General features: G+C 42.8%; 1 protein-coding gene across 2 annotated transcripts; it reads right to left on the bottom strand.

Annotated features, from left to right (window-relative positions):
• Positions 1 to 495: 495 nt before the first annotated feature.
• On the bottom strand, positions 496 to 14,994 carry LOC120049783 (H/ACA ribonucleoprotein complex subunit 3). Of its 2 annotated transcripts, none has more exons than XM_038996198.1 (2): positions 14,767 to 14,994; positions 496 to 1,158 (listed from the first exon to the last, which is right to left on the bottom strand). In XM_038996198.1, the coding sequence occupies exons 1-2, from the start codon at positions 14,869 to 14,871 to the stop codon at positions 1,018 to 1,020; spliced, it is 246 nt and encodes an 81-aa protein (XP_038852126.1). In that variant the 5' UTR covers positions 14,872 to 14,994; the 3' UTR covers positions 496 to 1,017. The 2 variants fall into 2 exon arrangements, with proteins under 2 accessions (XP_038852126.1, XP_038852127.1); XM_038996199.1 differs by lacking the exon at positions 14,767 to 14,994 and adding an exon at positions 3,372 to 3,574.
• Positions 14,995 to 14,996: the final 2 nt, after the last annotated feature.

Below are 14,996 nucleotides of genomic sequence, written 5' to 3' on the forward strand. Positions count from 1 at the left end.
ACCATGCCGTGCTTTTAAGACACCATGGAGCTGGCGTGAGATGTCTCGGGAAAACATGCCTCAATCCAGGGCTGAGAAATGCATTGTAATCCTAATTATCCCACATTTTACAGCGAGAAGATTGAACAACTGCTAGTTTAATTAATAGCAGTCGTTCAATCTTCTCTGTGTAACAGTTGGGATGATGGAACAATTAGGAGTACAATGCGTTTCTCACCCTAGGATTGAGGTACAATTCTGAGTCTGGCGCCAGCTCCGGGGTGTCTTAATCTACACAGGAAGCCTGTCCGACCCTAGTGCAGCTGTAAGCAAGCGGATCTGCTGGAGATTATAATATATACACAATCAAAATGTAATTAGCTAACAAAAAGTTGATTGAAAAATAGGGTAAAAATATATTCAATATCTACAAATCTCTGTCTAAGCAACCTCACAGCCCCATGGCACCTCTCTGTCCTATACATTTATCCAACTACATTTCAGTACACGTACAAGAGTAGTTCTCACATTTAATTTATTCTCCATCTCCAAAACAAATATCTTCAGAAAAATATTGACACTAGTACACATGTTAATTGAACAGCTGATTTTGACAGCTCTGAAACCACATTCATATGGATTAGGAGAATCACATAAAGCACTTCATGTCCAAAATGATGTGTTCTGTATACACACAGAAATAAAAACTCAATTAAAAAATTACATTCTGGCAGGGCAAATAGCCTATATAGGAGCCGGCCTGAGATTTTCATAAGCAGATTTCTCAGGCTAGCCCCTAGACATACATACTCTGGGCCCATACATCTCAAACAATTGTGCAGCGAGCCTCTTAAATCAATTGATGATAAATCAAAGCCTGAATCACACTTTAGGGCCATGCTGAGCTGTACTGTTTAGCTGTAACCATGCTAGAAAGGACAACGTACAAAAAAAATAACCAAGCTAACGCAGTAGGTCTACGGTTCGGGTCGGCCCTGGAGGGTGAATCAGGCACAATAGTTGTCATCCATGCTTCAATCACAGAACTGGTCTGGGCTGCTGGGTGAGGAGGAGGCCGAAGCGTTTCTTCAGGGTTACCCGGTGCCGGGAGAACTTGTCGTCGGGCGAGAAGCGAGCGGGATGGGCAGAGCTGGTGGGCTGGCCCAATAGATCCACCTTCTGTTTGGTCACAGGGTGACGAGAGGAGAAACGTATGACAAGAAAAGAGATAGCATGAACAAGTAGCTGAGTATATAGCTTGTCACAACGTTACAGGGTTGGACAGGCCCATTTTCTACAGAAGCTGTAGGGCCAGGAATTTTTTTTGATGTAAAGTTTGAATACGTGGACCACCTCTGAGAAGGTTATGAATTGCATCATTAGTTGATGTTTAGAGATGCCATCTAAGCAGGACCTAAGAACACAGTTACAATCAGGAACTAGCTACAATAAGAATAACACCATATACAAGTAATAATTAGGTGGGTGTTTATATTTGTCCTATTTCACACATGTACAAGTTTGTATTAACGTGTTTTTTGCATATCCCAACTCAGAGACCTTCGGAGAGTGGGTTCACAGCTGAACCAGTACCTGTGCTTGAGGAGACAAGATCTCCTCTGATGCACAGGATCCTTCAATTCAAAGTCCTATTAACCAGCTCCGTAAACATATAACGTCAAAATATGTTCGGCACTCACCAAAATATGGAGCTTCGCACAGCAACTATCATCATTACTGCAGTTACGCATGGTATGTGCTTCCAAAAATGGTCTAAATAAAAATGTATCGTTTATGACCAAGCGCGGATGCAAATTATCTACCTTCAGCACTGGCAATAAAATCACTCATTACTGCCACGCACAAGTCAGCTGATCCAGCTACAGTACTGTATCCTGAAAGTATCATTGATTTTATTGAGACATGTTTTGAAAGTACATACCCTGCGTAACCGCAGCAATGACGATAGCGGCTCTGCGGAACTCCATATTTTGGTTAAAGCCCGAACGTATGTGGACATTAAAACATTTGCAGAGCTAGTTAATGGGACTTTGAATTTAAGGGTACTGGGCGTCAGTCTCCTCAAGCCCAGGTACTGGTTCAGTTCACAGCCAGCGTCTGACATTATCAATGGCGACCCTGGAGCACTTAGGGGTTAAGTGCCTTGCTCAAGGGCACAGAAACAGATTTTTCACCTTACCGCCTCTGGGATTTGAACTAGCGACCTTTTAGTTACTTGCCCAGCCAGAGAAATAGAATGAATTATATTTCTATGGGCCCAATGGTCTTACCGCTAGGCTAATCTGCAAAAACGGCGATTGGAACTCCCATTCACCAGCTCTGCAAAGCGTTATAACGTTTATTTCAAGTTATAACGTTTATTTCAAAATATGTTTGCTTGTCACCAAATACTAGCTTAAATTTACTCCTGTTACGGCCAGTATGTACCGGAGCTGTTTTCGACCTGTAAGATGCTTGTCGGCTTGTAAGATGCGGAAAAAGCATTTTTTGGGGGGTTGCTTGTATATGTTTTGGGCAGTACATATTGGCCTTAACATGAGTACATGAGCATAGTTTCTCAGCAAAACTCCATATGATCAACGAACGTATTTTGACAATGCTTGCAGAGCTGGTGAATAGGAGATTGAATCTGAGCGTTAGAGGTCTCTAACCCAGATAGTGGTTCACCTGTCGCCCTACTTGACTGCCTACCGCTTAGCTTTGGGACACAACATCCGGAGTCTTTGTATTGGTTGGACTCCCTCTGCAAATAACCCATACCACAATATAGCCAGCTTCACTCCCAAAAGTTTCCAGTCAAAAAAGGGCATATATATAATATATTGCAACTCTCTACCAGACGTACAGTGAAATGTGTGCTTCGCTATCAAATAAACAGCTGAATCCAACTTCTGTTCGAAACGCACCATATTCCTGCTGTGTTGAGTAGACGGTGGTAGATTTCATGGTAGGAATTCTCACGTGAAGTGCGTGGTCTAATGGCAGCCCGCTGTTTAATAACTCGACATGAATATGGTGCTTTTCGGACAAAAGTTGGATTCAGACGTTTATTTGATAGCGAGGGACACATTTCACATATGTCAAGTAGAGTTTCTATATAGTAAATACATGGCTTTGTTAAATGAAACGTTTTTTCTTAGAGTGAAGCCCTAAGATATATTGTGGTAGCGTTATTTTCGATACACAACTAGCCTACCTCCCTAAAAAACACAATGCATTAACGCACTCCACTAAACTTTTCTTACAATGCAGAAGACAGACGTAATATTTATGTGCATAGAGTGGACACGATTCTATAACGTTACCACATCATTGAATATTGTTAACGGGTTTGCTTGCTAGTTAATTAGTTGTTAGCTAGCTAAACCTACCTTCAGAGTGTAAACTCTCTCCCCATTCTCGTTCAAGTAGAACTGCAGAAACATCGTGTCGAATAACTTGTGCTTTGTAAGTTATAAATAAGTGGACTTGTTAACTTTTATTTTACAGAAAATGTGCCTCTAATTGTTTCGTTCAGCGCTCCACGTGCTATTTTTCCTCCGAGTGTTGAAAGCGGATATACGTGAGGGAAAAAAAGTGCCTCTTGCACAAACCTAATCGTTTTTTTTCTTATTGGATGAGGTTTAGTTGGCATCCAATAAATGTTGCATTACCGCCACCTACTAGACTGGAGTATAACTCCTTTGCTTGAAAAAATAAATACAACAAATACCCTACCATCTAACACCACTTTATTTATAATAATAAAAACAATACCATACTTTGTCACATGCGCCGAATACAACAGGTTTAGACTTTACAGTGAAATGCTTACAAGCCCTTAACCAACAACACAGTTTTAAGGAAAATAGGTGTCAAGTAAAAAATAGATAGGTAAAAAAATAACAAAAAATGTAACTCATCTGATGTCAAGTCTCGAGACACCCAAATACCTCTCTGCAGCTACCACCACAACCTCGATTTTCTGCGACTTACGGATCCTTGCAGTACAGTTGATAACCATTGCTATAAATGCCAAAAATCCAATCTTACTGAAACATATCACTTGTTGGTTTATCCCTACTCATACCACTCCTCTCAGGATCCCTCCACCTTGACCCATCTTTCTCTATTTTCTTCACTGCCTCAGCATATGACTTCTGCACTACTCTAACCCGGGAAACTTCAACCTGCCTCTCTCGCACAGGACAGTTCTGATCCTCAGCCCCATGGGCACCCCTACAATTTACACATACCACTACTTTGTTTCATGCCCTCTGCACACTTCTCACACCTAGAAACCTCCCTCCTACACACTGCTGCCACATGCCCTTAAGTTTGACACCTGAAACAAGGTAATGTATTTGTCACAAAAGCTACAGGATAACTTATATATCCTAACATCACTTTGTCGGGCAAAGACTCAAAATCAAAACTCAAAAGAACAGACAATGACTCCTGTTTTTCCACTCACGCCACCCTGTCTGCGTTGCAAGAAAAAACGAGCATCACAAACACCGGGAATCTTCCCGTTCAGTTGTTCAGCTTTCACATTTACCGCATTTACCCCAGTAATCACTCCTTTCAATGGAATCCTTTTCTTGAGAGCAAAACAATTCACATCTCTTGCCCACATTCATTTAACACAGAGCGCCTGCTCCCTCTAACCAGCAGAAACACGAACAATTATCACAAGACCACTTCTGGTTACCCTCACCGATTCCACAGCACCCAACTCTGTTTTCACCCACCCTGAAACCACAAATGGATCAACAAAAAAGCAAGGGTCCACTTTTTCCAAAACTTCACTCCTACTGTCACAGACTCATCTTGATCCTGACCCTCCATACAAGCCCCGGGCTCCAAGAACTACACCACACCTCTAAAATAATGGCGCCGGAGGAGACGGCTGCCGTTTACGGTCTCATAACCAATTGTGCCATTGTGTCTGTTTTCTCGTGTTATTTGTAACTTATTTTGTACATAATGCTTCTGCCACCGTCTCATATGACCGAAAAGAGCTTCTAGATATCAGGACACCGATTACTCACCCCGTAATGGAAGAAAATGTTTTCTTAAACGAGTCGGACGCAAAGGATTTACTTCAGACGCCCGACAAGGCCCTCATACCCGTCATTCGCAGGAAAAAGAGACGGAGACATATCGGGGACATAGATCTGGGTCCCTTGTAAGGATCCGACGGTGAGTGGGTAATATGCCTTTACCATCGGTCCTATTGGCCAACATACAATAATTGCATCATAAAATAGACGAACTACGAGCACGTATATCCAACCAACGGGACATTAAAAACTGTAATATCTTATGTTTCACCGAGTCGTGGCTGAACAACGAAATTAATAACATACAGCTGGCGGTTTTTACACTTTTTCGTCAGGAAAGAACAGCTGCCTCTGGTAAGACAAGGGGTGGCGGTCTGTAGACCACACTATTTACCAAGAGAGTTTTCATCTATATTCTTCATAGCTGGCTATTTACCACCACAAACCGATGCTGGCACTAGGACCGCACTCAATGAGCTGTATACGGCCATAAGCAAACAGGAAAAGGCTCATTAAGAGGCGGCGCTCCTAGTGGCCGGGGACTTTAATGCAGGGAAACTTAAATCCCTTTTACCTCATTTCTATCAGCACATTAAATGTAGAAAAAAAACTCAAGACCACCTTTACTCCACACACAGAGAAGCGTACAAAGCCCTCCATTTGGCAAATCTGACCATAAATCTATCCTCCTGATTCCTGCTTACAAGCGAAAACTAAAGCAGGAAATACCAGTGACTTGGTCAATAAAAGAGTGGTCAGATGAAGCAGATGCTAAGCTACAGGACTGTTTTGTTAGCACAGATTGGAATATGTTCCTGGATTCTTCCAAGGGCATTGAGGAGTACATCACATCAGTCACTGGCTTCATCAATAAGTGCATTGATGATGTCATCCCCACAGTGACCGTACTTACATTCCGCTACCAGAAGCCATGGATTACAGGCAACATTTGCACTGAGCTAAAGAGTAGAGCTGCCGCTTTCAAGGAGCAGGAAGCTTATAAGAAATACCGCTATGCCCTCCAACGAACCATCAAACAGGCAAAGCGTAAATACAGGACTAATATTGAATCATACTACACCGGCTACAACGCTCGTCAAATGTGGCAGGGCTTGCAAACTATTACAGACAACAAAGGGAAGTACAGCCGCAAGCTGCCCAGTGACACGAGCTAAATTACTTCTATGCTCGCTTCGAGGCAAGTAACACTGAAACATGCATGAGAGCATCAGCTGTTCCGGACGACTGTGTGATCACGGTCTCCGTAGCCAATGTGAGTAAGACCTTTAAACAGGTCAACATTCACAAGGCCGCAGGGCCAGACGGATTACCAGGACGTGTACTCCAAGCATGCGCTGACCAACTGGCAAGTGTCTTCACTGACAGTTTCAACCTGTCCCTGACTGAGTCTGTAATACAATCATGTTTCAAGCAGACCACCATAGTCCCTATGCCCAAGAACACTAAGGAAACCTGCCTAAATGACTACCGACCCGTAGCACTCATGTCTGTAGCCATGTATAGCCAAGTGCTTTGAAAGGCCGGTCTTGGCTCACATCAACATCAACACCATTATCCCAGAAACCCTAGACCCATTCCAATTTACATACCGCCCCAACAGATCCACAGATGATGCAATCTTTATTGCACTCCACAGTGCCCTTTCCCACCTGGACAAAAGGAACACCTATGTGAGAATGCTATTCATTGACTACAGCTTAGCGTTCAACACCATAGTGCCCTCAAAGCTCATCATTAAGCTAAGGACCTTGGGACTAAACACCTCCTTCTGCAACTGGATCCTGGACTTCCTGACAGTCCGCCCCCAGGTGGTAAGGGTAGGTAACAAAATATCCGCCACGCTGATCCTCAACATGGGGGCCCCTCAGGGGTGCGTGCTCAGTCCCCTCCTGTACTCCCTGTTCACTCATGACTGCATGGCCAGGCACGACTCCAACCCCACCGTGGTAGGCCTGATCACCGACAACGATGAGACAGCCTATAGGGAGGAGGTCAGAGACCTGGCCGTGAGGTGCCAGGACAACAACCTCTCCCTCAACGTGATCAAGACAAAGGAGACGATTGTGGACAACAGGAAAAGGAAGACAGAACACGCCCCCATTCTCATCAACGTAGTGGAGCAGGTTGAAAGCTTCAAGTTCCTTGGTGTTCACATCACCAACAAACTATCATGGTCCAAACACACCAAGACAGTCGTGAAGAGGGCACGACAAAGCCTAAAAAGATTTGGCATGGGTCCTCAGATCCTCAAAACGTTCTACAGCTGCACCATCAAGAGCATCCTGACTAGTTGCATCACTGCCTGGTATGGCAACTGCTTGGCCGCCGACTGCAAGGCACTACAGAGGGTAGTGCGTACGGCCCAGTACATCACTGGGGCCAAGCTTCCTGCCATCCAGGACCTCTAAACCAGGCAGTGTCAGAGAAAGGCCCTAAAAAATGTCAAAGACTCCAGCCCCCCTAGTCATAGACTGTTCTCTCTGCTACCGCACAGCAAGCGGTACCGGAGTGCCAAGTCTAGGTCCAAAATGCTTCTTAACAGCTTCTACCCCAAAACCATAAGACTCCTGAACAGCTAATCAAATAGCTTACCAAACTATTTGCATTGCCCCTCTCCCTCTTTTACGCTGCTGCTACTCTCTGTTTATTATCTATGCAGTCACTTTAACTGTACCTACATTTACATATTACCTCAATTACCTTGACTAACCGGTGTCCCCGCACATTGACTCTGTACCGGTACCCCCTGTATATAGCCTCGATACTGTTATTTTACTGCTGCTCTTTAATTATTAGTTACTTTTATTTTTCCTCATCTATTTTTTCCTTAACACTTTTTTTTTTACTGCATGTTGGTTAAGGGCTTGTAAGTAAGCATTTCACTGTAAGGTTGTATTTGGTGCATGTGACAAATACAATTTGACCTCCAATACTTCGCCCTCATTCACTTCCAATTCCTTTCCTGTCTTCAACTCACTCCGCTTACACTTTCTACCATTCTTCTTTAACAAACCATCTCCCCTTTTCCCACCATTTTTAACCAACTCAAGCTCACCCTCTTCCTTCCTCTCTCTCTCTTAGACCTCCTCTGCCTCTCTTTTTCCCTCCATTCCTCCTCCGTATTCCATGTATAAGTTTCCTTACAGAGGGTAGACTGACTGCATCACTTCTTTTCAAAAGAAACATTGTGTTGAAAATCCCAAATTGTTTGCATAGTCAACTTACACACAGCTCTGTAACACACTTATGCCACCAGGGGTCTTTTCATAGTCCCCAAATCCAGAACAAATTCAAGAAAACGTACAGTATTTTATAGAGCTCTTACTGCATGGAATTTCCATCTCATATTGCTCAAATAAACAGCAAACCTGGTTTCAAAAATTCAGATAAAGCAATACCTCGCGGCACAACGCCTCTCCCCTATTTGACCTAGATATTTGTATGTATGCATTGATATGTGGGCTACGTGTGCCTTTTTAAAAATGTATGTAGTTTTGTCCAAAATACCAATAATACTGCACTTCTCCTGACATACATCTTGTTCTTGCCTTGTCAAGGGATGCCGTTTAACCGGCTGTCACAATCTCCTAAATTGAGTTTTATTTGCAGTTCTCATACTTGAAAGAGTTTTCATAGGATAATATTATTTCAGTCAATCATTAAATCACATGTAATGTTCTCTTGTTAGAATGTTTTTTTTTGTCCTCAGAACGTTGGATCATCGTCAGTGACAGAAGGAGCCATGGTAGTCTATTTTTAGCCTATTCAAGTTGTCCAAATGTTCAGTGCTGGCTAAAAATACAGCATATTTTCCAGTCTCCAACCAAAGTTGGCTTTATTACATAGCTTACATAGTTGTTTTTTTATGCAGCTAGGCTAGTTCTAATAGTACTATTGCAGGGAGAGATTGAGATGTTCACTGACTCAAATCCCACTAAATAAAAACTTCAAAGTTACAGTATGTTGGATATACTGTATGAAACCCCAGAGGCTGCATTAGAATGATCTCAGATACAAGGGAGGCAGACGCCGACCTAGCACAGATACTGTCAGATCAATCCCGTGTCTGTATCAGATCCACCTCTGATTCAGATAAACGAAGAGTCTAACCAAGTCCAGATACAGGCTAGTGCTACTCTCCCTCACTTAGATTATCATGGATTTGAGTCTGTTCCACCTCATTCACAAGGGTAATCCGACCCAGTCCTGTTACAGCTAGAACAGCCAGTCCCAGCCACAGACCTTACATTCAAGACTGAGACCAATCTCTCTTCTCCGGCTATATCATATCTGGTGTTTTACTTCGGACCAGAACCAGGTGCAGTGACTCTGCAGTCTGACTCAAGGACAGGGACAGAGTCATTGAAGGCTCCCACTTGCGACGCCTTCAACATCACCCTGTCCCAAACCTCTCACCCATACAGCCTCAGCAGCCTCCATCCATATCTAATGGCCCTTCAAAGATAATCTGTCACTCAACCCTTATCCCAAGGTGCCCACTTCTGGATATAGCTCTCCCCCCAGACCAAAAAAAGATTGATTTCAAAGTTTAAAGCTAGAATCCTAAGTCGCTCTATCCATTTTTGGGCTTGCAAATTAATGATATTTAGCCATTGATTTTTGAAGAGTATAACTTAGAAACGCCTCATGAGCTTAGTTCAACTGTCGTACCCGATCAGAACCTAAAAATATTGTTTTACTCCAATGTTTGTAAACAATGTAAATGTAAACAAACAATGTACAGCCTCAAAACATGGTTAAAACGATAATGTTGATATCATGGATGGTAAGTCCTTGCATCCATAGCTCTGTCTATGAATGTGAGTGTTTACATTTCTCCAGGCACATCCTTTAGCTTTTTACCAAAACCGAGGCGGGATGACCGCTTTGTTATTGTTTCATTAAGGATTCCAGCTTTAACAAAACCTTACAGCTCTATGCACAAGGACACATTTTAAACAACTCCCACTGAACATTTTACAAAAACGCATTTACAGGAAGAACTGTTCAGATGCAAAGTATGGTAACAGAATTTCTGTCAAATCTCTCAGTTTATGTGATTATGTTTTCCAAACACTTCAATATTTGCTCTGAATTCAAATATGTCTGCATTAAGAATTGGGTTTTTAGCTTTGTCATGACACCTCGACTTTGAAAACATCTCTTTTGGTTATTGAACTACAGTAAGTGAGGTGGATTTACATCCGGTAACAGAATTACAGTAACGGAATTACATTATGGGTCCCTGATCTGTACCATACAAAAATGCATTATTATGGATATGAATGTCATTCTCTTTATGTATCCTAAATGGGTACCCAAAAGTAGAAATATTCAATATCCTCCTTTAAACATCACAGCATACTTTAAAGATATATGGTGCGTAAAAATCAGCAGAGGGTGGCCAGCAGAGAAAGGTGGGATTGGCTGGGGGAAGCTGAGGGTTGCGATGTGTAATTGGAGACAAGTGGGGGTGGAGTTGCCGGGCGGGGGATATAATGACAGTCAAAGATAAAAGTAAAAAAATAAGGCCAAAATAAAACAAAAAGTATGTTTGAATGACACCGAGGGGCAACGTTGTTACAGCTAATACCTGTTTGCCTGAGGCTGATGCCGCGCAGGTGTTTGTACACATGCATATACACACACACACTCATTCAAACGCACAACCGTGCACATACACGGACACACACACATGTAAATAGTGCCATACATGTACTCAAACATATTCAGTTGGCCTTGCTGTTATGATTTTTGTTGTCCTTGATGTCTTTTGTTTTTTGTATTGTTGTTTTCCTTTGTCTTTTTTTTTATTTTGTTCATTTTGTTGGTTGTTGGGGAAGGTGGGGGGAGCTTGGGCCGGTGGCTGATGGGGACCCTAACCAGCGACATGTTTTTGACCTTGTGGGAGATCTGTCGATGTGCCGTTGAGCAGGGCGCTGACCCTGGTTGCTCCTGTGGGTCGCTCTGGATGGGAGTCTGTTAGATTACGGAATCTAATGTAAATGTTGAGCGGCTTCACTGCAAGTAGATTGTACGTTTTAATACTCAATAATAAGAAATAAAATATGCTCCTTTGCATATTTGGCTATTATTCTAATGAGCTACGCACCCAAACAAGACCACATTTGGTTGGTCTGGACCAGACCAAATCTGAACCAATCATAGACATCTATGTTTCACAAGTTTGGACAGTACATCACAGTAAAGCTCAGTAGAGTTCAGTACAGTAGTTCAGTAAAGTAGATACAGTACATTATACTATACTCTAGTGTAGTGTGCTCTACTGTACTTAACTCGACTGTACAGTACTGAACTATGGTCAACTTTTCTTTACTGTACTGTTCTCTAGTTTACTGTGCTGTCCAAACTTCTGAAACACAGACGTCTATGATTGGTTCAGATTTGGTCCGGCCAGGGCGAACGGACCAAATTTCAACTACTTTTCAATGTCTAAGGATGCCGTGTCGGTTGGTCGGTGCTCAGTGGGTGAGGATGCGTGTTACAGTAAATGGAAAGAGGGTAAGTGTTACGTGTCATGGTAGTCGCCTGTAAGAGCCATGAGAGGTGTCATTAACTGGAGAGAGAGTGAGAGGGAGGGGTTGTCCAGACTGTTTTACACTCTTGCTTTGACCCCCAGACGACAGAAAGAGAAAGAAAACAGTTATGACCTGAACATAACAGTATGCTAGTAGAAGGGAGGACAGACAGTAGCAGGTGTCTGACCCAACTGTGGTTTGTGACTACTATGATTCCCCATTGTAGCCATTTCAATTGCAGTAATTTGATTTGGTAACAGAATTACACATTTTAATCACTTAATAATTCATAAACTCAGTAAAATAAACTCAGCAAAAAAAGAAACGGCCCTTTATCAGGACCCTGTCTTTCAAAGACAATTCATAAAAATCCAAATAACTTCACAGATCTTCATTGTAAAGGGTTTAAACACTGTTTCCCATGCTTGTTCAATGAACCATAAACAATTAATGAACATGCACCTGTGGAACGGTTGTTAAGAGACTAACAGCTTACAGACGGTAGGCAATTAAGGTCACAGTTATGAAAACTTAGGACACTAAAGAGGCCTTTCTACTGACTCTGAAAAACACCAAAAGAAAGATGACTAGGGTCCCTACTCATCTGCGTGAACTTGCCTTAGGCATGCTGCAAGGAGGCATGAGGACTGCAGATGTGGCCAGGGCAATAAATTGCAATGTCCGTACTGTGAGACGCCTAAGACAGCGCTACAGGGAGACAGGACGGACAACTGATCGTCCTTGCAGTGGCAGACCACGTGTAACAACACCTGCACAGGATCGGTACATCCGAACATCATACCTGCGGGACAGGTCAGGATGGTAACAACAACTGCCCGAGTTACACCAGTAACGCACAATCCCTCCACCAGTGCTCAGACTGTCCGCAATAGGCTGCGAGAGGCTGAACTGAGGGCTTGTAGGCCTGTTGTAAGGCAGGTCCTCACCAGACATCACCGGCAACAACGTCGCCTATGGGCACAAACCCACTGTCGCTGGACCAGACAGGACTGGCAAAAAGTGCTCTTCACTGACGAGTCACGGTTTTGTCTCATCAGGGGTGATGGTCAGATTCGCGTTTACTGTCGAAGGAATGAGCGTTACACCGAGGCCTGTACTCTGGAGCGGGATCGATTTGGAGGTGGAGGGTCCGTCATGGTCTGGGGCTCATTGAACTGAGCTTGTTGTCATTGCAGGCAATCTCAATGCTGTGCATTACAGGGAAGACATCCTCCTCCCTCATGTGGTACCCTTCCTGTAGGCTCATCCTGACATGACCCTCCAGCATCACAATGACACCAGCCATACTTCTCGTTCTGTGCGTGATTTCCTGCAAGACAGGAATGTCAGTGTTCTGCCATGGCCAGCGAAGAGCCCAGATCTCAATCCCATTGAACACATCTGGGACCTGTTGGATCAGAGGGTGAGGGCTAGGGTCATTCCCCCCAGAAATGTCTGGGAACTTGCCTTGGTGGAAGAGTGGGGTAACATCTCACAGCAAGAACTGGCAAATCTGGTGCAGTCCATGAGGAGGAGATGCACTGCAGTACTTAATGCAGCTGGTGGCCACACCAGCTACTGACTGTTACTTTTGATTTTGACCCCCCCTTTGTTCAGGGACACATTATTCCATTTCTGTTAGTCACATGTCTGTGGAACTTGTTCAGTTTATGTCTGAGTTGTTGAATCTTATGTTCATACAAATATTTACACATGCTAAGTTTGCTGAAAATAAATGCAGTTGACAGTGAGAGGACATTTCTTTTTTTGCTGAGTTTACAACTAATTGGTAGGTCTACCTTTACTTGTTACTTCTATGAACTTTCATTATCCTCCCTCCCCATGAGGGAGATACATATGTGAGGTTTTGGTAACAGAATTACAAGGCACAAGGCAAATAATTTCTCCAAAACTAAATATAAGTGTAGATATTAGTTGGCAGGGGTCATTACTTAAACAATATTGTGTTTTGCTGTATTTCTAATACCCTTTAAGACTTGTTCTGGTAAATGTTGTCAAAGACCCGTATTTCCATCTGTTTGACAAGAAATCAAAGCCTATAAATCAAATTTGTATATGCCTTAATTTCTCAAAATTATAGACTCTTAGATTTCATTTGTAATCCAATTTGACACGCTCCTATGAACATCACGTTTGTGCTCATGGGTCCTTTTACATGGAAATTCCCATTTACATGACTTCAGTGACTCTGAATAAAATGAGATTACACACTTTACACATAGCTTGTCAAAACAGTGATGTTATTAGTGGTTAAAAAAGTAATGCCTGCATCACAAATGGCACCCTATTCCCGAATCCCTATATTCTGCACTACATTTGACTTGAGGCCCATATGGCTCGGGTCAAAATTAGTGTACTATATGAGGAATTTTCTAGTGTGAAAAGTGAGAATGGGACGAACTGGTAATTCAATTGCAGTAATTCGATTTGGTAACAGAATTACGAATTTTAATCACTTAATTCATAAACAAACTTGATATCAGTAAAAACAACTAATTGGTAGGTCTACCTTCATTGATGGTCAGTATGGTTGCGTTTTTAGTCACAAACATACTATGTGGCCGGGAAACAGGGCGTCATTTGAGATGTACCGTGTGTGTGTGTGTGTGTTCAACCCTAGATTCTTGAAGTTTGAAGTGACAGAAGAGCAGGGATAGAAAATTCAAAATAGCGAGTAAAGGAAAAATATTTAAAAAAGGAAAAAAAGTGAAGTAGCTAGTTATAGAAGAGGTGGAGAAAGTGATAGCAACCAAATACAAGACGGAACAGAAAATAAACAGAGTCAAAAGGAGGAGACAAGCAACGAAAATTAGAAAACAAACAAGCTGAAGGGAAAGTGTGAGTCCAAGGCGACTACTGTTCCTAATATTAACACTGATAAACTGAAGGCGATACTGAAAGAGCCTCAACAAGGACAAAGAAAACAGAGAGACGGTGAAACAACGAGTCGAGGCAAAGGCGACAGCAAAGCCAAGTCCCATGACGAGAGAAAAGAGGAAAAGCAAAACTGCAGAGAATAGGGGAAAGGAATTGACGAAAACAGCAACAATTGCCAAAAACGAGAAAGGGGATGAAGCAGAGGACAGAAAAGGCTAGTTATATTACAAGTCAGAGAAAGAAGGGTAACGGTTTAGAGAACTGACTTTGTGGCTGTGGTAACCGTTGTGCCTGTTGTTCACATGCGTATCTGCCCTCTCATTGGCTGGAATGGTCCCACCTGATCTTGCCACATCCTGACAGCCTTCCATTGTTAGAGCGGCCACTTGAGTATCTGGTCACGAAGACTGCAGCAGTTTGTGATTAATAAACAATGCCATGCTAGTGGGTGGTGACATTCAAATAAAATCCAGCCCTGAAACGAAATGTAGGCTTA

The sequence above is a fragment of the Salvelinus namaycush genome, chromosome 6 (genome assembly GCF_016432855.1).
Source record: "Salvelinus namaycush isolate Seneca chromosome 6, SaNama_1.0, whole genome shotgun sequence".
NCBI lineage: Eukaryota > Metazoa > Chordata > Actinopteri > Salmoniformes > Salmonidae > Salvelinus > Salvelinus namaycush.

Bases quoted from the DNA above. Each gene is read 5' to 3' on its own strand.
- LOC120049783 (XM_038996198.1), bottom strand. From the start codon at position 14,871: ATGGAAGGCTGTCAGGATGTGGCAAGATCAGGTGGGACCATTCCAGCC. The intron at 1,159-14,766 runs GTCAGTTCTCTA...GTGACCAAACAG, and splicing joins ACGGTTACCACAGCCACAAA to AAGGTGGATCTATTGGGCCA.